This window comes from Mauremys mutica, chromosome 1 (assembly GCF_020497125.1).
Source record: "Mauremys mutica isolate MM-2020 ecotype Southern chromosome 1, ASM2049712v1, whole genome shotgun sequence".
NCBI lineage: Eukaryota > Metazoa > Chordata > Testudines > Geoemydidae > Mauremys > Mauremys mutica.
The window spans coordinates 3,374,526-3,400,125 of NC_059072.1; the positions used below are offsets into that span (position 1 = coordinate 3,374,526).

The following is a 25,600-nucleotide window of genomic DNA, read 5'->3' on the forward strand; positions in this document are numbered from 1 at the left end:
TTAGAATTCTCCTCCTAATTATTTTCATAGAATGTCAGGGTTGGAAGGGACAGGAGGTCATCTAGTCCAACCTTCTGCTCAAAGCAGGACCAATTCCCAGACAGATTTTTGCCCCAGATCCTTAAATGGACCCCTCAAGGATTGAACTCACAACCCTGGGTTTAGTAGGTTAATGCTCAAACCACTGAGTTACCCCTCCCCCCGTGTGCCAGTGAAAGAGAATGAAAATGCAAATATGTGATTCTTACACAATTTAATATGAGCCCTTCCTTTATTCATATAACTTGCCACAGTTACAGCAATTAATTTGGAAAAAGGACAGTTAAATCCTTCCTTAAGACTCATGTCTTCCATCATGCCTATAAAATTGATAACATGGCAAGTATTATTTTAAAATAAACAAAATACTTAAGTGAAACACCAAGATTTTTTCATACCTAGCTGAGTAACTCTCTGATGATATCACTGTGACCCTCATCTTTTCTCAGTGTCACAGGGCAAGCTGGCTCTGTGGAATAAGTGAAGAGTTTCTGGGTAGGACAACTTACTGCTTAATAATAAGCTAGACTTGATTTCTCTGTGTTTTGCTAGAGCCTAGAGCAGGGGTTGGCAACCTGCGGCACGCGTGCCAAACACGGCACGTGAGCCGATTTTGAGCGGCACACAGCTGCCTGCCGCGGTCCCGGCCCCCAGCCTAACTCAGCCACCCACTGCTCTCCGCTGCGGGGGCAGGAGGCAGAAGCTTGGCTCTTCAGCAGCCAAGCTTCCCCCTCCCCCGCTTCTTCCCCCAGTGTGGTGCTTTCCTGCCCCGCCCCCTCTCCTCCCTGTGCCAATCAGCTGATGGCCCTTGCGAGGGGGAGGGGGAAGAGCGGCAGCCTGCCCGCAGCTCCGTAAAGGACGCAGAGCGAAGTAGGGACGGAGCCTTGGGGAAGAGGGTGGAACAGGGCACATCCCTTCCAGCCCCCTGCCATGAGCCGCTCAGGGAGCACCCCTACGAGCCGAGCACCCCAGCCCTCTGCCTTGACTCCCCCTCACACCCAGCCTTCTGCCCTGTACCCCCCATACCTCCAGCCCTCTGCCCTGAACCTTGAACACCCCCACACCCAGCCTTCTGCCCTGCACCCCCCATAACCCCAGCCCTTTGCCCTGAACCCCCCCACACCCAGCCCTCTGCCCCACAGCCCCATCCCTCTGCCTTGACCCCCAACACACACCCAGCCCTCTGCCCTGCATTCCCACAGTCCCAGCCCTCTGCCCTGAAACCCCCCCCACACCCAGCCCTCTGCCCTGCACCCCCACAGTCCCATCCCTCTGCCCTGACCACCCCTACAGTCCCAGCCCTCTGCCCTGAAACCCCCCCAACACACACCCAGCCCTCTGCCCTGCACCCCCACAGCCCCAGCCCTCTGCCCTGAAACCCCCCCACACCCAGCCCTCTGCCCCGCACCCCCACAGCCCCATCCCTCTGCCCTGACCCCCCAACACACACCCAGCCCTCTGCCCTGCGTTCCCACAGTCCCAGCCCTCTGCCCTGAAACCCCCCAACACACACCCAGCCCTCTGCCCCGCACCCCCACAGCCCCATCCCTCTGCCCTGACCCCCCAACACACACCCAGCCCTCTGCCCCGCACCCCCACAGCCCCATCCCTCTGCCCTGAAACCCCAACACACACCCAGCCCTCTGCCCCGCACCCCCACAGCCCCATCCCTCTGCACTGAAACCCCCCCCACCCCCCCAGCCCTCTGCCCCGCACCCCCACAGCCCCATCCCTCTGCCCTGACCCCCCCCACACTCAGCCTTCTGCCCTGACCCCCCCAACACACACTCAGCCCTCTGCCCTGCATTCCCACAGTCCCAGCCCTCTGCCCTGCACCCCTCCCACACCCAGCCCTCTGCCCCGCACCCCCACAGCCCCATCCCTCTGCCTTGACCCCCCACAAACACAGTCAGCCTTCTGCCCTGCACCCCCCATTACCCCAGCCCTCTGTCCTGAACCCCCCCCACACCCAGCCTTCTGCCCTGCACCCCCACACTCCCCCATCCCTCTGTCCTGACCCTTGAACCCCCCGCATACACCCAGCCTTCTGCCCTGCACCCCCACACTCCCCCAGCCCTCTGCCCTGAACCCCTACCCCCCGGTTTGGGGTCCCAGGGTCCCAGCTGCAGGCTCTGATCAGCCTGCTGCCGGCCTAGGTGAACAGAACCCCAGGCTGGCAGCGAGCTGAGCAGGCTGGTGGTGTAAAATCAGCATTTTAATTTAATTTTAAATGACGCTTCTTAAACATTTTGAAAACCTTGTTTACTTTACATACAATAGTTTAGTTATATAATATAGACTTATAGAAAGAGACCTTTTAAAAACGTTAAAATGTATTACTGGCACACACAACCTTAAATTAGAGTGAATAAATGAAGACTTGGCACACCGCTTCTGAAAGGTTGCCGATCCCTGGCCTAGAGTTTGGAGCCCTGAGTGAAAGGTGGCTCAGAACTCTTTCCTTCAGTGTTAGAAAACAGGTTTATCTGTTACTATGGAGTGAGGGGGCAACCAGGAAGCAAATCTTGAAATTTGTTTGTTTTTCTCACTTGAAAGATGGGCTTGAGAAATGATGCAGAATAGGCTGGTTCTAGAACAGAGGAAACAGTAAGCCAGTTGAGGCTGATCTGAGCCACTAATTCAGAATGGTAGGAGGTAGCAATATCAGGAGGCCTGGCTGTCACTTGTTTTATAGCAGACAGCAGAGCAATAGGAAAGGCAAGGAGTCTGAGGCCATTAAAATACAGACTCTTCACCCTTTCAGAGCAGTTGAGAGTACAGAAGAAGTAGGTGGTAATCATGTAGCTGAAATTGTTTGTGGGAGGCAGGACCAGTCAAGGGGAGCAGGTTTCCAAACAGCTTTTATCCTGTAACTTCAATGTAGAGGATACTCTTGGGAGGCATATTACTCTGCACTTCTGAAGACTGGTGTGTATGTTAGCCATTTCTGTGTTTTATGGCAAACATATTGTTTTATTGAAAAATCCCATTCCCCCCCTTTTTTTTCTGTCCTTTATTTCATCATTTCTGTGGTGGGCCAGGGCATTTTGGCTCACTGTTGCAGTAATGCCATACTCATGCTATATTTGTAACTCCAACTTGCTGTATTGTGTTTTAATATTATGGAGGCTTTGGTCACAACTCAATAGTTACGACTGAGTCAAAATTTTCAGTATAACAAGCATGTATAAACATATATTTTGTGTCAAGTATCAGAGGGGTATCTGTGTTAGTCTGGATCTGTAAAAAGCGACAGAGTCCTGTGACACCTTATAGACTAACAGATGTATTGGAGCATAAGCTTTCATGGGTGAATACTCACTTCATCAGATGCATGTGTTTTATTTATTTATTTTGTGTTTTCTTTTAATCTAATTAAAATGGTAAAAAAAAAAAAAACACAGAATGTAAACTTTAAGTACTACTTGAATTTGTCATGGTGGTTTGATGAAAACTGAGTTGATACACAGAGTAAGGAGTTCCCAAATCAGCCCTTTATGAAGTTTTCACTGGATTGTGTCCCCTTTCTTTGGGTGTCTATTGCAAGAAATCTAAAACACTCTGGATCTGTGCAGTGTTCCCCATGTGGCTTTTCACGTGCTGATTAATCAGTTACAGATAGGTAGTGTGGTTTTTTTGTGTTAGTTTTTCTTCATAATTGTAAAGAACTATGCCAAAACAAATAGGTAGTAGTTAGCAGTGATGATGTAATCGTATCTACTTATATAAAAACCTCCATCAGGGACTTGGTGGTGATGGACAGCAACACTCCCCCACCAAAACTTCTTGTAGACTAGGGGAAAGTTCCCTGAGCTGCAAACAGAGACCATGAGTTCAGATTTCATCTCTTAACTGTGGTTTACATTCTCATGCACCTCACCAATCTTGTTATTGACAAAGGCGATAAACCCCAACTGTAAAAGGCAGTCAAGTCTGCGGTTCAACCCCATTTTACAAATAAATCAATGGAGGTTACACATCATAACATGGTAGACCCAAATCTCAGCTACTCAGTTGCTCTGGCTTTCAGATAATATAACCAAAGAACATTCAATCTGTAACCACTAAACCAAACACTTTTCCCAGAGTCAGGAATAGAATCCAGTATTCCTAATTTCTGTGATGCTACTGCTGTCTAGCAAACAATTTTGTAAGTCAGTGGTAAAATGTGTCAAGTCCCCCTCTAGGGGCTGAACTAAATAGAGGTTATCTATTACTGCTGTAGCTCAAGTGGTATAGAGCTGAGTTGTCAGTGTGAAGGTTGAGGGTTTAATCCCTGTTGTTGACTCAGTTGCATGTGACAGCTTTTGATTTTTAAGGTTTTTTTAAACTGCTTAGTTAATTCATAAAATGAGAAAACATTCTGTGAGGACTTTTTATAGAATCATAGAATATCAGGGTTGGAAGGGATCTCAGGAGGTCATCTAGTCCAACCTCCTGCTCAAAGCAGGACCAATCCCCAACTAAATCATCCTAGCCAGGGCTTTGTCAAGCCAGGCCCTAAAAACCTCTAAGGAAGGAGCAACAAAGAGTGCTGTGGCACCTTATAGACTAACAGATGTATTGGAGCATAAGCCTTCGTGGGTGAATACTCACTTCATCAGACGCATGTGACGTTGCTTTTTACAGATCGAGACTAACATGGCTACCCTTCTGATACTCTAAGGAAGGAGATTCCACCACCTCCCTAGGTAACCCCTTCCAGTGCTTCACCACCCTCCTAGTGAAATAGTGTTTCCTAATATCCAACCTAAACCTCCCCCTCTGCAACTTGAGACCATTACTCCTTGTTCTGTTATCTGGTACCACTGAGAACAGTCTAGATCCATCCTCTAGTACCCCCTTTCAGGTAGTTGAAAGCAGCTATCAAATCCCCCCTCATTCTTCTCTTCTGCAGACTAAACAATCCCAGTTCCCTCAGCGTCTCCTCATAAATAATGTGTTCCAGCCCCCTAATCATTTTTGTTGTCCTCCGCTGGCCTCTTTCCAATTTTTCCACATCCTTCTTGTAGTGTGGGGCCCAAAACTGGACACAGTATCCAGATGAGGCCTCACCAATGTCAAAGAGGGGAATGATCACATCCCTCGATCTGCTGGCAATGCCCCTACTTATACAACCCAAAATGCCATTAGCCTTCTTGGCAACAAAGGCACACTCTTGACTCATATCCAGCTTCTTGTCCACTGTAACCTCTAGGTCCTTTTCTGCAGAACTGCTGCCTAGCCATTCGGTCCCTAGTGTGTAGCAGTGCATGGGATTCTTCTGTCCTAAGTGCAGGACTCTGCATTTGTCTTTCTCCTCCTTTTTAACTATTATAATCTTTAAATTATTGTAATTTCAGTCATTTATCTGCCCCACTGTGACCCTGGAACACTGTGTGTATGTGTGAGGAAAAACTTTTGAAACCCCCCTGAAAAGTAGAGGTAATGACAGATTAAGGATCATCTGCTGCTTTGCTACTTCACATTGCCGACAACACTGTTTATACATACTCCAGTGCTTTGTAAGGCTTTCACTTCTGTCTCCATGCTCTGGGTGTCCCTAAACCTCTGACTGCCAGAAGGGATCACTTGAAAATTGCCCTGTTCTGTTCCCTCCCTCAGAAGCATCTGGCACTTGCCACTGTTGGAAGGCAGGAAACTGGACTAGATGGGCCATTGGTCTGACCCAGTATAGCTGTTCTTATATTTTTATGTCCAACAGATACTGAAAAGCGATACATACCCCAACTTCATGAAACTCATCGTCTAGCATAGAGCCTTAACAGTGACCTCAGCAATGTTAAGGCAGAATAACATCCCAGATATGACATCTGTGCCTGATATGTGGATCTGTTTATTCAAGAGCATCTTTGGCCCTCTTCTGCACCTTTTTTCTATTTTTAATGTCATCCTTAGTTTTCTTTTTTCTGTATAGTTTCATTTATTTTAAATGTTTCTTTTTCCAAAACACACTTTCTGTAGGTCTCTCTTCCCACTTTGACTGTTTCCCCAGATCCCGCAAACAGCCCACATCCCCTAGTCTCTCTCCCCTTGTTTTCCTCTCTGCCCTGTTCAGGTCTCTTGGAATGGGGCTTGAGTACATGACTTAATTGTCCCCTAAATGCAAGTGATTGGATTATTGAGAGGATGACTGTGAATGAGATTATCTGAGGAAGTCAGGTTCGCTTACAACCTGGCAGCAGCTTTCAATCAAGCAACATTGAAAGTGTCTGGTTGCTCACACCTCACTTAACCTGTCAGCTCCAGCAGACAACCCATATGTCTGTGAGTCTACAGTAAAATGTCAGCATTAAGGGATGAGAGGGGCAGTTCATAGGCTGGCTCAGCTGCAAAGGCTGTAACTGCAGATGCAAAAAAGTCTTTACAGTTCTGGGCCTGGGTAGCCCAGTAGATTGGGGGATGCTTTACCATTCCTGAGTTGGTTAGTTTAAACCTTAAGTAATATGCCTTTGTGTCCTTTGGCCAAATAAGTGACCCAGAAGGGTAAGAGGAAGGGACAGGGAGAGAGATAAAAAGAGGAAAGAGAAAAAAGGCAACAAATATATAAATTATTAAAGAAACCCATCTTGGATTGATATCATTTTTTCCCTCTTAGAACAGAACTTTCTTCCAAAGATTAGACCTTCAATAAGATGGACTCAAAACTGAAAGGAGAGAGGTGTTCTCATGGATTTCCAAGTCTCTCTCCTTCATCCATCCTGCCACTTCTCCTGCCTCTGGACCACTAAACTCCGAGTGAAGGACAGCAGAGAACGCTCAAGAAAGAAATGAAGGTTACTTGTAACTGGAGTTCTTCCTGATGGATTCTGCATGGTCACACTCCTCGCCCACCTTCCCTGCTCCTCTGGAGTGCAGATTAAGATGTCTGCGTTTTTCTGTTAGCAGTGGAAGGAACTGAGGTGTCAATAGTGCCACGGCCTCTTTACGCTCAAGCCCTTAGAACACATTGGAGTGCTAGACAGGGAGGGCAGGGGAGCGTGGGTGCTTAATGGGCACTGCTACTGAAAGGTTCTACCGTCCCTGCATCGGTTGACACAAGTCCCAAGAGTGTGAATATGCAGTCCATCTCAAAGAACTCTTGTTACAAGTAAGCAAGCATTTCTCCTGTAACAGGTACTCCTTTTACTGAAGATTTTTTTTTTTTGAGGGTGTGTGTATTCATTCTGGACTCTTTTTAGAAGGAAAGGGAACAGACAGACTTCACCAGTGCTGGTTCTGTCCAAGCTGATTGATGGTGTTCAAGGCCTGATTCTTCATGAAGTGTTGGTCTTTCTGATAGAGAATTCTCCTCAGGATTTTCATTGTCCTACAAGGAAGACTGTATGCATGTGCTAGTTTGCTTGTAGGACCAAAACTACCTGCACTTTGTAAAATTGTGGCCCCATTTTCAATTCCAGGCCTTCACTTTTCTCCCATTCCTTGTTTCTCATCAGTTTGATGGTGTCTCTGATGGGCAGTCTATAACAGGATGATCATAGACAACTCCTTTATAGCCTAAATAGTATCTGCACATATTGATGAGGTCTTTCAGCTGCTTGCATCCTTCACTTCTTTATATATGCTTCAGAGGAATTCCTTGGTGCCCTGTCAGGATCTGGCCCACCTCTAGGCATTCCGTGAGACATTTGTGATTCTAAACCAGTTGCCCAGAAGGATGTTAAAATTTGTATTTCTTCTGGGAACTCCTCGAGTACTTGCTATTCAGAGACTATAGTTACTTTTGTTATGACAATTGCTGGATTTGAAAACTGTTCCAAGGTGGTGATGCATTTTTGTATTTTACAAAATATCCTGATTATGTTCAGTATCAGGAACCAGGTTATCTTCTGTGCACCTGAGTAAGTTCAGATTGGCCCTATAGAATTCTAGGCAAATGGTTGTCCCAGGAAGCTGATCACAACAATGTCCTAGGGTTTAAAGCAGTTAAGAAAGTGGTTTTCTCTCTACTCATGAGATTTCCACTGGACTTGATTGCGATTCATATGAGAAACAACAGTAAGACATATGTTGCGTACTGGCACTTCCAGGCAGGAGCAAGAAAATAGAAGTTAAAAGTTCTGAATGAAGCAAGGGGAAATTCTCTTGCTCCTGAGGCAGATGGTTTTGTTGATTTATTACTTAGATGGCTTGTTTATAGTAGTACCCACTGGGTGCTTTCAAAAGCCTCATTTTGGTCTGTTCTGGGGAGCTCCCAACTTAAGGCATCTCAGAGTTAAAATCATCTACATTTTAGCAAAAGAGAAACCTATAGGCCAGCTTTCTAAGCAGATGCCACTTGGGCAAATGAGAATAGGAACTAAATAATTTAGTCTTCAAGTGGTTAACAGAAATGTAGTGGTGCAGAGACCCATAGTCTCTCAGACTCCTGCATATGTCAGTTCAGCATTCCTGAATGTCCTGGGCTGGGAAAAATTCAATTCCAGGATTCTCTTAAACTCCCAGATTTAAAGCATCTTGAGACTTTTAGCTTGGAACCTGAGACGTTTTGCCTGTTAAAGCGATGAATATTCAGGAGAGCTTGTAAACTTAGAAGCTGTCCCCAAATCTGGACATTTCAAGAGATTCTGAAAATTTGATCCTTATGGTGAGCTTTTAAAGGACAAAAATCCCACGTGGCCGCACAACCAGGGATATATTGAAATTCCTTCTCTTAAACTGAGATCTTGATTGGGTCTGATTCCCAGCTTCCTGAAGGTCCACAACTCAGTGTTAGGAGTCTTGGAGCATATTGGTTCCATTTCTAACCTGTTTTGGCAGCAACTTCACATTTTCTAATTCCTGAAAGCTGTGTCTCTGTAGAGATGCCGTCTTGAGACTACTATAGTTTGATGTAATCTCTGAACCTTCATTTACAGAGAGGACCTTCCCTGTAGTTTCCATTTAAAATATTGTTTTTCCTGTTAGCAATTATGTTGAGCAGAAGAGTTAGTGAAATCAGGTGCCTTACCTATCTGGAATACTTACAATTTTTCCCCGATGAGATAATTTTCAGGCCTGCCTCAGAATTTTGTCCTCCAGAATTATGATTTTAACTTGATCCAGTCTATTTGCCTTCTTTTAATCAGTCGTGGTGGACTTTAATTATGGTTGGGATATTCAAATTCTGTTTATGCATAACTAATCCTTGCAGGAAATTAGATGCAAGTTCAGGAGTAGATGAGTGACCTAAGAAAGGGTGCAAAGTATCCATATTCCCTATTTCCAGATGGATACATTCAAGGGTTTCTCAGGCCTACAAAATATCATAAAATGTCCCACCTCCTTCTGTGAGGGCTTGCTCACTCAAACGTGTGACCATTTCCTGCACAGAACAGCATAGTGCTTCATTCAAAACATTTTGCAGTGTGGTTGTCTGGTCTTCAATGCATTTCTTTATCATTTTAAAATAGATGTGTTGTCTTTGTCTGATATGACACTTGGACAAAAGGTTCTTAGTTTTTCCCTTTCCATTTTGTAGCTAGAAAGAGGGTTTTTAAGGAGCGCCTCTCTGTGCTTGGAAGATGAGAAAACAGTAAACCAGTTATGGAGCAGAAGGTGTTCATTTCAGAGTAGGAAAAAATACTGATAGATAAGTAAATGTCACCTATTTAACTTCTTTGGTTGTGATCCTTAAAACTAATGTCCTGAAAAATTAACCCTATATTTACAATGGAAGCGCTTAATCCTGCAAGATAGCACTTTAAGCACAGCAAAACATTTAAGCACTTTCTTGAGCACTCATATTGACTTCAGTGGGACTATTCTGCTTAAAATTAAGCACATGCTTAAATACTTTACTTTATTGGGGTCACAGTGCTTAGTACCTTGCAGGATTGAACCTTAAGGCATAGAGATGTAGCATGGAAGGTGCTGATTAATTTTTTTAGTCACATAACTGTGTATTTCATTTTGCTTAAATAATTTAACTCATCTTTATTTCCTTTTCAGAGACATAAGGGGAACCCTGAAAAGACCCTTACTGTATCTTCACTTGACTTGTGGAGGCTGAGTATTAACACTTATCCTCTTGCATTGCAGCTGGGTGTGTTCCATCATCATGTTCTGGAAGTTTGATTTAAACACATCATCACATGTGGACAAGCTGCTGGATAAGGAGGATGTGACACTGCACGAGCTGATGGATGAAGATGACATCCTACAGGAGTGCAAGGCACAGAACCGCAAACTGCTGGACTTCATCTGCCAGCAGCACTGCATGGAGGAGCTGGTTAGCCTCATCACACATGAGCCCCCTGTGGACATGGACGAGAAGGTCCGCTTCAAGTACGTACACAGATTCTTTTTTTTTTTTTTTTATGGGAAGAAAAATGAATTGGAGAATTGGCTGCAGAAATTCTTCTCTGGTGCAAAGCTGATGAAACCTCCTGCCTTGGAAAAAGGTCTTGAGGTTCAGGTTGTGAAATAAATATTTGACTATTTTGTGATTCACAGTGAATATTACATCACAATATTCTATTTCTTGCTCTGTTTTTCATATTACTTCACTGAGTTTATATACAGTGTTTTATCTAAGAATTCATCTCTTTTGTTTCTTTTAATTGGAAACTCTGGCAGCAGAGAGATCAGTTTTGTTTCCGAATCTCTCCCAGGCCATCATTCTGTGGTCAGAATCCCAGAAATGACAATAATGATGCTCATTGAGATATAGATTCATTGAGGGCCATTGACTTGAAACCGATACAGCCCATAAAATATAGGGAACCTCTCCCAGGAATAAAGTCTTGGAATTTGTGGAGCTCTGCATACATAAAAATTGCAGAATTATTAGAAGGTGCACTAAAATAGTGAATACACTTTTGGATTAGGGTGTGTGGAAAGAGCTTGTTTCTTTTTGTAGTGTTTGCTTATTGTATTGAATTGTATTTACACATGCATGCTTCACTTATTACTCTTTTTTATAATGTGACCAAACGCCTTTGTTTTGGAGTTGGGGAATTTGCTGTTTTTTTCTTTGTTAAATTTATGTCAGAAATCTTGATGTACATGTGCAAGTGTATGTGACTGTGCTCCTGGGGTTTGATCAGGGGTCAGTTATTACCATTGTCACTAGAAATCTATATCTCACTATCTTAAATATGCATTAAATTAACAACACTGTCTATAGTGACAGTGTACGTAACTTAATGCGTGTGTAAGATAGTGAAATGTTGTGTGTGAATATATTCAGGCATGTGAATGTAATGAAACAATGTGAAAAGTTACTGTATTCTTGTGGCTACTATGGTAATATTTCTGTTATAAAATCTGTGAAGTCAGAAGGAACCAGGAATGTATTATTAGATTGTCATTATTTTACGAATGAAGATTTGTATCAAATAACTTGTAGTACCAGTGTTTATGCAGGCAACATTATTATGGCTTTCTCCATTGTTCTTTCACATTCCAGAATAATATGCATTGGTGAGGCTAATCTTTAGAGTCCTTAATGGAGCCCTCCACCCATTTTTCCCCTTTCTGCCTAAGGAGGACTGGGCAGAATTTGCTTTAGGAGTCCATTAGTGCTACTGCTCAATGAGATGGAGTGATGTTGAGCAATGTGAGGCAAACTAGGATCTAAGCATGTTCTGGGGGTATGAGTGATCAGTGCCAAGAAAATAAATCCATGAATTTCATGAGTCAGAGCAGAGCACTGTAATTAACCAGACCTAGTTCTTTAAGTTCTTTTTCTTTTCATTTTTTTTTGTGATTGTCATCAGCATCACTGCTCGGCATCATCACCAGACAGTTAGTACCTCAAATCTTTTTGCTGAGAGGCAGAACAGAAAACCTCTTCTTAGACCTGCACCTTGTTTGCAAAGGGATCTGTAGAATTTTAAGGTTTATTTAAACTGTGCCATTAAATGTGCATGATGTTTCACAGACAAAACAATGGCGGGTTACTATTCCAAAGAGTTTATAGTCTAAACTAGATGTAACAGCCTGGGATGACTCTAAACTAAGGGTGAAGAGAGTGAGTTACAAATAAGAAAGATAATGAGATATGCTCATTGTTGTCTTCTCATCTTAAACTGTGTGCTTGAAGTCTTATGAATTTTAGATTGTGTGCATTTGCCTTTGTGTAGTGTGGTTTGCCTTCCAACCTCCGAACCATTCCCATACTCATATTTCAACATGGGTGAAGTGTATGTATATATAATACAATCTTTGTGTTAGTGCAAACATGTGTGAATTGTGTATCATACAGCTTTGGGTTAGTGCAGAGTTATCAGCTAATCTGAGAGCTATTTAGTAAACTTCCTCTCTGGATGATTTATTCCTGAAGCTAAATTTAGTATAACAGTTCATCTAGACACAAAAGTTGTATTACTTTAACTATGCCGGTATAATTAAAGTGCTGCAACCCTCCGATTGCGGATACACTTATACCAGTATTAAGATGCTTTATACCTGCATAGTGATTCCCATATCATTGTGTTCACATTAGGGGTTGGTCCAGTATAAAACTATTTTGGTAAAAAATTATCCTCTCCCCAACTGAAATAGCTTTACTGATACGAGAACTGCCAGAAGACCCGGCCTAAGGGAGCAGCAGCATACCTGCCTAAAGTCATCTGAGAAGCAAATGCTACTTGAAGTTTTCACAGAGCTTCACCTAGGTGGAAGTGGAACTGCTCAGCAGTTTGTGGGTTGTTGTTGGGTTTTTTGGGTTTTTTTTTGAGTGCGTGCAGATGTGTATTCCACTGAACACGCCCAGTGCACCAGAGCTGGAGAACTTTGTCTATCATTACCCATAGGGTTGGCGCTCACCTCCTCTCTCCCAATAGCTCCTTCTCTGGCTATTTAAGGACAGTGCCACCCCGATCCTTCTTAGTTCATTCTCACTGTTCGTAGCTAGAGTTGGAGCGTTCCGTGTAGTAATGCACCTCACAGTTCTCTGTCTCAGTCTTTCTGGGACTTTGTTGTATGTAGTTAATAGTATAGTTTAGTAGTACCCTTAGCGTTAGTGAGTAGTAGTTAGTTAAGATAGTTATCTGGTGTCTTGCTGTTACAAGGTGCCTCCGTCACTACCCAGTGAACCTCTCTGCTTAGCCAGTTCAGATGGTTTCACAGTCACAAATGCACACCAGGCCGTTTAGCTGTCACCAAGGTGTGCATTTATTCCCCTCTTACATAACAATACCGTGCAACACTGGCTATAGCCGAGACAGATTTCCCTGCAGCCCTCACTCCCCAGCCCAGGCTCACCCTCTGAGTTTTCTTTGAGTGCCTCTTGCGCTCCTTCTTACTTCCTGTTTTCTCCTTGTATTCTCCCTAGTTATCTTGTTAGCCCTGTGATTGTCACCCAGGTGCTCCCAATTCCCCACCAGAAAGCGTGTAATTGCCCTCAGCTGGGCCTGCAGCCTTCTCCAGGATGCAGCACTGTAAGTGACCAGGGTGCTGCTGATAGCACCCTGTTACAGATGCCCACATTGTCCATTGTGTGGGGTGGTTATCCCCACTAGTGACCCCTACATGCGATGTTTGTTGTGCCTGGGAGAGGAGCACATTAAAGAAAGGTGCTCCATCTGCAGATCATTCAAGAAAAGAACCCAGCTGGCGAGGGACTTATGTTTGAAGCAGCACCTTCTGGAGCAGGCCATGAGGCCCACTGCGATACTGGTGACATCCACAGATTGCCCCTTGAGGATGTCCGAGTGGGCACTGGTTGTGGTTTAGCCAGATTCTGATTCCTGTCCTAGGAGGAAGAGACTGTTCTCCTTTCTCTGGTCCTCCTAGACAAAGATCTCGTAAAATGGAGCTAGGAGGTATTCCTCCTTCCCGTCTAAGAGGAGTGTAGACCAGTACCATGATTCATCCAGTATGTGAGATAAAGCAGGGCCATCTACCAAGATAAGAGCAAGTGGACTTGATATCGTTGACACTGGGTACCGTCTGTGGGGCATCTGTTGAGTCCAGTACTGATGATGTCGGTGTCGGCACCAAGGGTTTCCACACCACCATTGGACTTACTTTGCCTGTCTGTTCCTGATTCTCCTCTAATTCGGGAATGTTTGGCTGTGGTTGCTGCTGCTTTGGTGTCCTCAGTGCTGTCTGAACTGATTGCACACCTTCCGTTATTGTTGGTGCCATCTTCTGAGCCTCTCTCTGTTCACAGTGTTGAATTGAGGTTGCTGCTTTTTCAGTACTGAGGGGATTGTCAGTGCAGGCATGATCTTCGGTGCCGATGATGACTCCAGTGCACACTTCATGTGTGGGAATGTGCTGGTTTCGACTTTGGTGCTGACATCTGCTCCAGTGTCGCGTGTGAGGTCTTTATCAGTGTTTCAGGTACTGACTACTTTATCTTTGTCAGAATGGATGTGTCCTTTGTGCTGGACTTTGGATGAAGTTAGACGTTTGCTGGCTGCTCCTGGGACGACGACTCTGTTGCCTGTGGACTACTTGGAAGGATCCTCAGGGTTGCACTCAGGGATGTCGTCCTTCTTTTTCATGCTGCTTTGTTATCACTTTCTAAAGTTGTTGAGACCTCCTGGGGATCACTGTTGGTGCAGATATTGGCACTGCTTCCGGAGCAGAAATAAGGTCCTTAGCCCAGTTCCTGCTGGCCACCAGAGCCATACTCCTGCCCACATACTCCTTGGAACCACTGGGATTTTCTGCGGTTGGCTTGGTCTTGATCCTCATTGCAGCCTAGAGCAAGGTCACTTATTTCTCCAGTAGCCTTTCCTCCTGAACATCCATTGCTGCAACCACAGTTGAGCAGTTGCTCCTGCGGAACTGGTTCAGCCTGAACTGTTACGGGCACCACAGGAGGTTCGATTGGCTCTACTTCTTTCCTCTCATTCATCAGAAGATGACTCTGCAATGCCAGACTCTTCCTTCCCAGTACTGTAGGATTTTAAATCATACCAGGATCTTCTGAGATGCATGGCTTCAGCCTTGGGTATTCAGGCTAAGTTTGTTCAGGAGAACACACACAAGTTGCTGGATATTCTGCAATCCTCAGATCCAGGGAGGATAAATGAAGTGATCTTGGAACTGGCAAAAACTTTTTGGAACACCCCAGCACCCTTACCACCCACAGCAAAGCATACCAGTAAGAGATGCTATGTGCCTCTGCATGGTTTCAAGTGCTTCCACTCGTATCTGGCATCTGACTCTCTTGTCGTAATGGTGGCTAATGAGAGGTTGATACAGGGGAGATATAAGTTGACACCAAAGACAAGGATTCTAAAAGATTGGACTTGTTGGAGAGGAAAATTTATTCTACCTTATTCTTACAAATGAACATTACCAATAAGCAAGCTCTCTTATCAAAGTATGACTTTGTAAATTGAAAATCAATGGCAAAATTTACAGGTAGGTTGCCAGAATCCTCCAGGAAAGAGTTTTAAGGCTTTCATTGCAGAAGGTCGTCTAGTGGTGAGGATATCACTGCAGTCAGTTTTGGACATGGTTGACACTTCCTCTAGAATTGCAGCCTCTGCTGTAACAAGGAGAAGGTCTTCATGGTTGCAGAACTTTGGTATAGTTCCTGAGGTCCAACAGATGATTGAGAACCCTACCCTTTGTCCAATTTCAGTTTTCAGGGATAACTGATGAAACATTACATTCCTTTAAGTCCTTTCAAGCTAAGCTGTGTTCATTGGGGGGGGTTTACACTGATAATAGAGGTGTCACTTTTTGGGGCGACAACAGCAATATCGCCTTCAGTGGTTCCTTAGGTCATATTATCCTGCTAGACATCAGGGGCACAAGTCTCATAGGAGAAGGTCTTCTGATGCCAATTTTATTCAGTCAGGCCATCCTTCATTAGCTTCAGGCAAGCAGCCAATCTGACTCTCTCCATTGTCGGCATTCCAGTCGTTGAGTTTCAAGCCATTTCTCCTCCGTCTGGGGTTAGACTGTCCCACTTCCACAAGGCTTGGGAGTTAACTATGGACAAGTGGGTCCAAAGCATGATGAGATTGGGTTATGTTATTCAATTCCTGCCCATTCCCCATCCCTTTTCAGGGACCCCCCTCTCAAGTCCCTGCTTCTTCATCAGATGCAGGCTCTCCAGGCTTCAGGGGCCATAGAAGAAGTTCCTCTTTAGAACTGGGGAAAGGGATTCTACTCTCAGTACTTCCTCATTCCCCAAATCCCAGAGAGGGATGAGACCCATCCTCAATCTCCACAGTCTTAACAAGTACATCAAATATATGAGATTTTGCATGGTTACCCTAGCGACTAGTTTTCCCTCTTTGAATCACAACAGTTGATTTGCTGCCCTCAATCTTCAGGATGCTTCCTTCCATGAGGTGATTTTCCTAAGTCACAGGAGGTTTGAGATTTCTAGAGGCAGGTGAGCATTATCTGTACACTGTGCTTCCTTTTGGGCTGTCCTCTGCTCTGTGGGTATCTACCAAATGCATGACTGTAGTAGCAGAATATCTCAGAAAAAGAGGGATTCATGTCCTTCCATCCCTGGACGATTGGTTAGTGAGAGGCAAGTCCAGAGAACAAGTCCTCTGTCATGTCCAGTTCACAGTATGTCTCTTTGATTATCTGGGCCTGATTCTGAACAAAGGAAAGTTGACGTTAATACCAATTCAAAACATTGAGTTCATAAGTGCCCTACTAGACTCTGAGTTCGAGAGCATTTCTGCTGAACGATTGATTTCAAGCAATTTGTCTCCTCTCTCTGGCACTCCAATCTCAACCTTCAGCTATGGTCCATGTATTCCTGAAGTTACTAGGCCATATGACCGCAAGTGCTTGCGTAGTCCAGCATGTGAGATTGCTCCATCATCCTCTTCAAGTGTGGTTGAAGTTAGTCTGTTGCCCGAAGCAATCACAATGATGACATATGAAATAGCTCAGACCACGTCTCCATAGAGGTTACAGGCACATTCAGTGAGGGCCTAAGTGACATCAGTAGCATTCTTCAGTGATGCTATTGACCTAGATGCAGTAGTAAACTTTGGAAAGGCAGATCTGCAGTCGTTCTTTAAGTAACCTCCGAGCCCCACCTCCTACTGTTACAGCTTGAGTCACCTGAGTGAAGTACATGTCTGCAGCCACTCGAAGAAAAAAAAGACTATTGTCTACCTGTACAGTAACTGTTGTTCTTCAAGATGTGGGTGCAAACATGTATTCCACGACCCGTCCTCCAGCTCCACTGCATTAGAGCCCCAATTCTTGACATTCGCTCTGAAGGAACTGGGGGGGTAAGAGCCTGTGCTGCCCTTAAATATCAAGGGGAGGGGTTATTGGGCAAGAGGGCACAAGCACTGCCCTATGGATACTGCTGGGCAAATTTCTCCGGCTTTGATGCTCTGGGCGCGTGCACGCCTGAGCGGAATACGTGTCTGCACCCGCATCTCAAAGAACAGTAGTTACTGTACAGCTTGGTAACTGTCTTTTGTCTTCTAAATTGGAGACACACAGGCCACTGACTTGGAAGGGCTGACATTTTCCTTTTATTCTCCGAGTGTCACTGCTGATTTATTGGGTTCTGTCTTAGTGTCTGGAGAATCATAGTCTGTAAATATAATTGGGGCAGTAACTATTGTGACCTTTATCAATTATGCCTGTTGGGGCTTAAATTGAATAATTAACCGTTCTCTGAAGCTGCCAACATTCCACAAAGGGCCCAGTGGAATTTTTATAAGACATTAAATCACACATAGAAGAACAATCTTGGAGCCCTTATCCTGGCTTGTAAAGGATGCTGAGCTGCATTTTTGGTTAAATATTTTCAGTGGGAGCTGTAATGTAAGTTTAATATCTATTATAGTTGTCTTGAAATAGAAGTCTACAGATAAAATTTCAATAGTGTGTGCACACAGTCAGCACCAGCGGTGACTGTCACTCTTATCTGCAGACAGTATATTTCCCACACAAACTAACACAATTTTTGAGGAGTAAATGCTTAGAAGATAGTCAATAAGTGTTGCTATGGAGCTAACCAATTGTTTTGTTTATATTTTTTCATAGTTTTTTTTTTTAAACGAAACAGTTTGAATAGAAAATGTTCTATCTGTTTTAAGAACATAAAAACATCCATACTGGGTCAGATCAAAGGTCCATCTAGCCTAGTAGCCGGTCTTCCAGTTGTGGCCAATGCCAGGTACCCCAAAGGGAATAAACAGAACAGGTAATCATCAAGTGATCCATCACCTGTCACTCATTCCCAGCTTCTGGTTTCATAGGATTCTCCCCCCCTCCCCTCTCTTCTTCCACTGGAAAGCAAATAGTTTTGTTCATTTTTAAGAGAACCATACTCCTGCCCAGCATACTGAGCATTAATTAATGTTTTGTATTTTTTTTTTTTAGATTTTTAATTAGATAGCATATTTAGATTGATTTGGTCAAAACTTTGTAATAGGCGAGGTCCTGAAAAAGCAGGTAAGTTGGCAAAAGTTGGTCAGTATCTAATGATACAAAAGAGTGATAGGTCTTGTTTAACTAATAGACTGTGAGTATTTTATTATCCTGTTCTTGTATTTTACTTGTAGAATTGCAAGGGCTTCCTTTGGATGGTGTGTACCATTTTGTATTTGAGGAATGAATATACTTACTACAAAGTGAGAGTGTTATGTTTCTTTTCCAAAACTTCTTGGTTTGTTTCACAGTGTATTCTCAGGAAAAAAATAAACTCTGGGGTGCAGAGAGGGGTTTGGGAAGGAAAAAAAACGCCAACTCTGCTAGTAGTGGAAAGAGGGTTCAGATAGAAAACCCACAGGTTCTATTTCTTCTCTCTCTTTTGTGACTACAGAGTTTCATTGGGAAGTGGCATGGGATGGGATGGTAGCTCTGCAGGGATCTCAGCATTCAGAGCTGTCTTCACTGTAACTGGCCTATTCATCTCCTTAAGAGCACTCCCACCTCTCCATTGTCAGGCCACTCTCTCCCCCCTTTTTTGGAGAAGGAGATTTGTTCTCATGCTGCCCTAAATGCAGCTACAGTTATTTGTCAGGGATGGGTGTTGCTGCCCCCTTTCCCCCAGCTCTCAGTGTGCCTGGAGCACTCTTGGGATCTCCTAAGTGAGCCTCTGTGGGTCACTTGTAGGTGGGCAGATAAAGTTGGGCATTGCTTGAGGATACCCATCCAAAGCTGGAGTTCTGAAGTGAGTTCTTGTATCATAAATGGATTGAGGGATTTGTGTTGTGGAGTTATTTCATAGGAATTATTATTTCAACTGTCTTCTAAGAATTTGTAGAAGACTCTAATCTCACCTTCAGTTGCTGCTTTGGTTCTGTCTCTCTAGATATCCGAATACAGCCTGTGAACTCCTGACCTCTGATGTGCCACAGATCAACGACAAACTAGGAGGGGATGAAACTTTATTGAACATCCTGTATGACTTCTTGAATCACGAGCCGCCTTTGAACCCTTTGCTTGCCAGTTTCTTCAGCAAGACTATTGGGAATCTCATTGCAAGAAAAACTGAACAGGTAGTGATTGAGTCTGTTTTGATACAAACACACTGATTACTAGTGATGTAGTTGTATGGGTTGTATGAGCACTGAACTGGCAATTTCTTCGCTCCTCCCCAGAGGAGGAAAATGCTGAGCTTTGTAGATCTGGTGTGGATTGCTGGAATTGGAAATGGAGTATGCATTTTGTAAGGCATCTTGTCAACCCTACCATTTTGATATGTGTGAATTGTTTATGCACCTAGCAACTAGTGTATAGCTTTCACTTTTGCTTCAGCGGGGCAATTGTGTCTGGGGTATTGCACGTTGCCCATCCTTTGATGTTTTAACATATAAACTTGTCATACAAGTATTGTGCATACAGCTAAGAGGCTTGGAATATTTGCCATACAGTATTATGGGGATGAGTTAACTCCATTCCAAATTTTACTTCCTTTTAACATGGAGATATTTTATACAAAGGAGCCTCAGTGGGATTAAAAATTCTTCAGCTTCACCAGTGTCCTCAATCTCCATATATCTTAGTGGAATAGGATTTCTTTGGGATATGACAAAGGACTGTTAATGGAGCTCTGTTTGGCACTTCCTTGCTTTCAGATGTTCCTTTGCTTCCCTGTTCTCAAGAAGAATTATTTATCCTCCTAGCTGTTTCTCATTGGTTGATTGAAACACAAATTTGGGGAGTACTGAGTGCTCTGTGACGTCACCTCTATGTGTTGTAGAGAAAAGTCATGTTGCATTTTTTTTCTTTTAAAGGTGATTGCATTTTTGAGAAATAAAGACCAATTTATTAGCCTGGTACTAAAGCATATTGATACATCTGCAATGATGGACCTGCTGCTTCGTCTGATCAGCTGCGTGGAACCAGCACCTCTACGTCAGGAAGTATTAAATGTGAGGCTTGTTTAATGTTTCTCTGTGGTTGGTGCAGGGGGGAGAAAGTATTTCTGAGGAGATATTACTCAGTTTCAAATAATGTGAGAGTAAATTCACTCCTCTTCTAAAAACATATTTTTCTTGCTTGTGCTAAGATCCACAGATCTGGTGCAATGGGGACATCAACCCACTTGTAGTTTGGGGGAAGAATTAGTCTGTCAGTCACTGGCAACAGGAATGTCCCACCTCCTGAAGTTCCCTTCGTTTATTCCTGAGTCCCCAGTAAGCAGCAGGCTCAACAAGACCACTTTGCTGCCAAGCTTTTCTGAGGGGAATTTCCAAACTTTATTGCAGACTAACTGTCTCAATAACAGGCTCCTTAGGGATCCCTACTCGTATTCCTTCTTGAGACATTCATGGGAAAAACAGACCTATCCTGGCCCATGTGGATCCGATGCACAGAGCGGGCTAGAGCTTCTGGGAAGCCCATCAGTAAACCCCAAGCCAATACATTTCTTGAGAGACCTATCAAGGGCCCATGTGGAAGAGGGAAAATGAATAAGCCCAGCCTCTTCAAGGACAGGGAGATTGATAAACACATGAACTATTTCTGGAGCAATCTCTGAGCCCAGTTTTGCTTCCCCGTCAGAAACAGGCTCATGGGGACAAGCTTCTAAAGGGGAAATAAATGAATACTAAAATCAATGCTTGGTCCACCTGCTCACCTTCATGAAGTGCAGCATGGCAGATCAGCGCTGCAAATATCAGACCATGAACATGTGCTGATTCCTCTAGGCATGAATATTCCCCCCCCCCCCACAAAAAAAAAAGGGAGCCCTTCTTTCTTTTTAGGGAGGAAGGCTAACAGCCCAAATCAGAGATGGGGAATCAAATAGTCAAAAAACAGCCAAACAAACAAAAACAATTAGAGGATAGATTCTCTCAGGTAAGAGTGTACTGAGTATTGTGAAACTAGGTTTAGGAGCTGCCCTAGACAAGCTATAACGTTATATCCTTCTTCATGCTCCCTGGTAGAGTGTAATAGAGGGAAAGGGATTTCCTGCCACACCAAAAAGATTGATAAAGTATCAGGCTGTTATCCCAAGCTTCATCTTTGGGTCACCATGTGCCATACAATGCATATATGGTAGAGAGAGTGGAGGTATGTGTAGGACAAGCGAACAAATTCCTTTGTGGAATAGGGAGGGAGGAACTGTGTGTTTAAGATACAAGATCAGATAAGTTGGGAGCAGCTAAATTGGGATGGGCCTTGAAGGGAAGGACCAGAAGTTGGATTTTGACACAGTGGAGAAAGGGAAGCCAGTGGAGGGTTGTAAAGAAGGGGTTATAACTTGATTAAAATGACAGGTTAGTCTTAGTAGCAACGTTTTGGTTGGGCTTGTTTGTGTGATGTGGGTGTCAGGTAGGCCAGAGAGAAGAGGTCAAGACATGAAGTAAGGACTTGAATGGTAGTTTTAGTTGTATGGACAAAGAGGATAGACTGTTTCTTAGAAATGTTATGGCAACAGAAATAGCAAAATTTAGATATGGACAGGATGTATGGGTCTAAAGAGAGAGAGAGAGTGAAGTCAAAGCTTCCCATATTATGAGTTTGAGTGGGAGGATAGTAGTAATATCAATAGCAAGAAAGGGCGTTCATTTTTTGCCATGTTGAGTTTAAGATGATTGCCGGACTTACACAAGGAGATATTGAAGAGACTGGCCTAAGATGTGGGATTTGGATAGGGAGTGACAGGTCAGGGGTACAGAGATAAATTTGAGTCATCGGCGTGAAGACAGTAGTTGAAGCCACGTGAGCAGATAAGATCCCCTGGAAAGTGGGTGTAGATGGAGGAGGAGAGAGTCTGAGGGACCCCCACTGATAAAGGGAAATGGGTGGAGGAGGGAGACTCCAAATGAGACACAAGAAATGAACAGAGAGGTAGGAGGATAATTAGGAGCAGTTGGGATTGTACAAACTAAGGCCTGGTCTACACTTGGAGGGGCGGGAGGGAATCGATCTAAGATACTCAACGTTAGCTAGCGTAGCTGAAGTTGATGTATCTTAGATCGACTTAGAATCATTTACTTCACGTCCTCGTGGCGCAGGATCGACGGCCGCCACTCCCCTGTTGACTTTGCTTCTGCCTCTCGCCGAGCTGGAGTCCAGCAGTCAATGAGAGAGCGATTGGGGATCGATTTATCACGTCTACACTACACGTGATAAATCGATCCCCGATAAATCGATTGCTACCCGCCGATCCGGCGGGTAGTGTAGACGTACCCTAAGGGAGGACAGGATTTTGAACAGTTAGGGAATGGGCAGTGGTGTTCAGAGCAGTTAAGAGAGAAAAAAGGATGGAGTAGAGGTGCTGAGATTTGGTTAGGAAGAAGTCACTAGCAGCTTCAGTAAGAACAGTTTCAGAGGAGTGGAGAGGGCAGAAGCCAAGTTGGAGATAAAGTGGAGGAGAGGAACTTTGGTATAATGGTTATAGATGGCATGGTTAGTCAGTTGGGAGGTTGATAGGTGAAGAGAATAAGAGGAGATAGGGCAATAGTTGGAGAGGTAGGAGGAGGTAAAGGGTTGGACCAATGCCCCACACCAAAGGAGGACCACTTTTTATGAAAGTAGGAAGACCAAGTTTACCCTAGCAGCACTGTTGTGGCAACTGAAAATTTTAACAGTTTTCTGTAATATAAACCGAGCTTCAGGACCGTCTTTAAACACGTGATAGTAGGGTGATGGGGGCCATATAACTAGATTTATGGATCTTGTCCTTTCCCCATAGCCAATGCAGAATTGTTATGGCAGTATATTTTAGAGTTCTATGTCCACTTTCCTTAGGAGAATATTCCCTGATCAAATAGACTTCGCAGATAGGAAATGTTTCCTTTATAATCAGCCTGCTCACCTCTTACTTCCTTTCTGGTTGTTGATGGTAGCTGAGACCCTTCTGGGAGAGAAGGGGCTTTGTAAAAGTCTGTCCTATTAAAGGTTCAGCTGGTGTTAATGGTGGGGAATGATGCCTCCTGGAGAGGGGAGCAGGTTGCTGGGACCTAGTGTCCTTAGAACAGCTCCCCCACTGGGCTGAAGAGGAAAGAGAAGAAAGCACATGTTAAAACCCAAATTAGTAAGTCCATTTTGACTATAAACATAGTTAAGATTCAGACAGGGACCCACATTCTTGACTAACTTGCTCAGTGTTTTCTGAAGATGTTACTCCCTTGTCTGCTTATATCTTGATCTTAACTCCAGTGGTCTGGAAGTTGAAATTGGACAAATTCAGACTGGAAATAATTACTGTCACTGTTAAAAAATTGGAGTACTTGTGGCACCTTAAAGACTAACAAATTTATTTTAGCATGAGCTTTCGTGAGCTTTAAAAAATTGCATCTTAACCACTGGAATAGCTTAGCAAGGGTCGTGGTGGATTCTCCATTACTGGCAACCTTTAAATCAAGAGTGGATGTTTAACTGAAAGTTCTGCTCTAGTTCAAACAGGAATTAATTCACGGAAGTTCTCTGGCCTGTTATGCAGGAGTGCAAGCTAGATGATCCCAGTGGTCCCTTTTGGCCTTACAGCCTATACATCTATGGGCACAGTACACTAGGTGGTATTGGCACAGGTATCCTTTCTGGTTGAGGTCAGATCACAATTACTAGGCCCATTGCTTGAGTCTTTAGACTTAATTAAGGTGTTTGACTTGGTATTGTATGAAATTTTGATAAAAAAACCCCAACCCCTAGATGGTAATAAAAAAAGGTGGTAATTGGAGACATGCCAATCTCCTAGAACTGGAAGGGACCTTGAAAGGTCATTGAGTCCAGCCCCCTGCCTTCACTAGCAGGACCAATTTTTGCCCCAGATCCCTAAGCGGCCCCCTCAAGGATTGAACTCACAACCCTGGGTTTAGCAGGCCAATGCTCAAACCACTGAGCTATCCCTCCCCCCTTAAAATAGGACACATTAAATGGATTAAAATCTGGATAATTCATAGGTCTCAAAATGTAATTGTAAACTTCCAGTCATCACTGAAAAGGTATGTTTCTAGTGGGGTGCTAGAGGGTTTGGTTCTGGTGTCTAGAATTTAAGAAGAACGTTGATAAATTGGAGAGGGTTCAGAGAAGAGCCATGAGAACGAATGAAGGACTAAAAAACATGCCTTATAGTAATAGATTCAAAGCTCTGAATCTATCTAGCTTAACTTAGAGAAGGTTATGTGGTGACTTGATTACCTACATGGGGCACAAATATTTAATAATGAGCTCTTCAGTCTAGCATATAAAGATCTAACACTATCCAATGTCTGGAAGTTGAAGTTACACAAATTCAGATTGGAGTGTAAGTAAGATGTACATTTTTAGCAGTGACAGTAATAGCCCATTGGAACAATTCACCAATGGTCATGGTGGATTCTTCAGCACTGACAGTTTTAAAATCGAGATTGGATATTTTTATGTAAAATACCTGCTCTGTGAATTATTGTGGGGAAGTTTATGGTCTGTGTTATACAGGAGTTAGATTAGATTATCACAGTGGTTCCTTTTGGTTTTGGAATCTATTAAGCTATTATATATAAAACTAGAGATTTAAAACAAGACACATTGTAGGAAAAAAATATGCATTGGCCAGGAAATTGATCTGATGACCTATTAGGTTAGTCATCTCTCTTTTCTGTGTTTCCATAATATTTATTTGTGTTAAGAAACATAGTGAATCCATCTCAGTTGGTTTCAACTCCCATTAAATTTACTGACTAGGTCGGGCAGTTGTTGCAGGGACAATACATAGCAAAGATTTGATGTTTATTTGGTCAGTGCAAATTAACATACAACAATTTCTAGCCCTGAGGAAGTAGAGTGTAGTGCTTATGTTTTGTAGACTGTGAAATAGAGGGAGACTAATTTTCCTAACTGTATGTATCCCATGCTAAGCAGTGCTTGCTGTAAGTAGTAACTGACCGAGTTATGTGATCTCAAACCAGGGGCTCTTTCCTTTCTCCTCAGTGGCTTAATGAAGCAAAAGTAATTCAGAGACTTGTGGAGCTGATCCATTCGAGCCAGGATGAGGATGTGAGTGTGACATCATTTATTTTTTGTCTGATTTTGTAAACTGAATAAGAGGTCTAGAAGCATGGGCACTTGAGAGTACCCTTTTGTTAACTCTTGGAAGAATGCCCATCTTGCTAACGGGGAGAGCATAGTAATGGAGAGTATGTGTGGCAGTGCGGTCCTTCGTTTGAGTACTGAGCCTGACATCAACTAAAGGGGTTTTCTCTAGTCATTTTAGTACCAGTTTCCTGATTATTCTAAGCCAAAC

At 43.7% G+C, this 25,600-nt stretch overlaps 1 protein-coding gene and 1 long non-coding RNA gene across 3 annotated transcripts in view; one reads left to right on the forward strand and one right to left on the reverse strand.

Moving 5' to 3' along the window:
• Positions 1–25,600, forward strand: part of PPP6R2 (protein phosphatase 6 regulatory subunit 2) — a 156,543-nt gene that overhangs the window by 60,959 nt on the left and 69,984 nt on the right. For both annotated transcript variants that reach the window (XM_044990735.1, XM_044990744.1), the window contains exons 3-6: positions 10,060–10,305; positions 19,235–19,421; positions 20,160–20,297; positions 25,288–25,353. In XM_044990735.1, coding sequence (XP_044846670.1) covers positions 10,079–10,305; positions 19,235–19,421; positions 20,160–20,297; positions 25,288–25,353 — 618 coding nt within the window. In that variant the 5' untranslated portion in view covers positions 10,060–10,078. The remainder of the gene's footprint in view (positions 1–10,059; positions 10,306–19,234; positions 19,422–20,159; positions 20,298–25,287; positions 25,354–25,600) is intronic.
• LOC123351424 lies at positions 435–23,600 on the reverse strand. The gene is made up of 3 exons (XR_006574023.1): positions 23,461–23,600; positions 23,192–23,367; positions 435–508 (listed from the first exon to the last, which is right to left on the reverse strand). It is a non-coding gene; the product is annotated as an uncharacterized LOC123351424 (long non-coding RNA).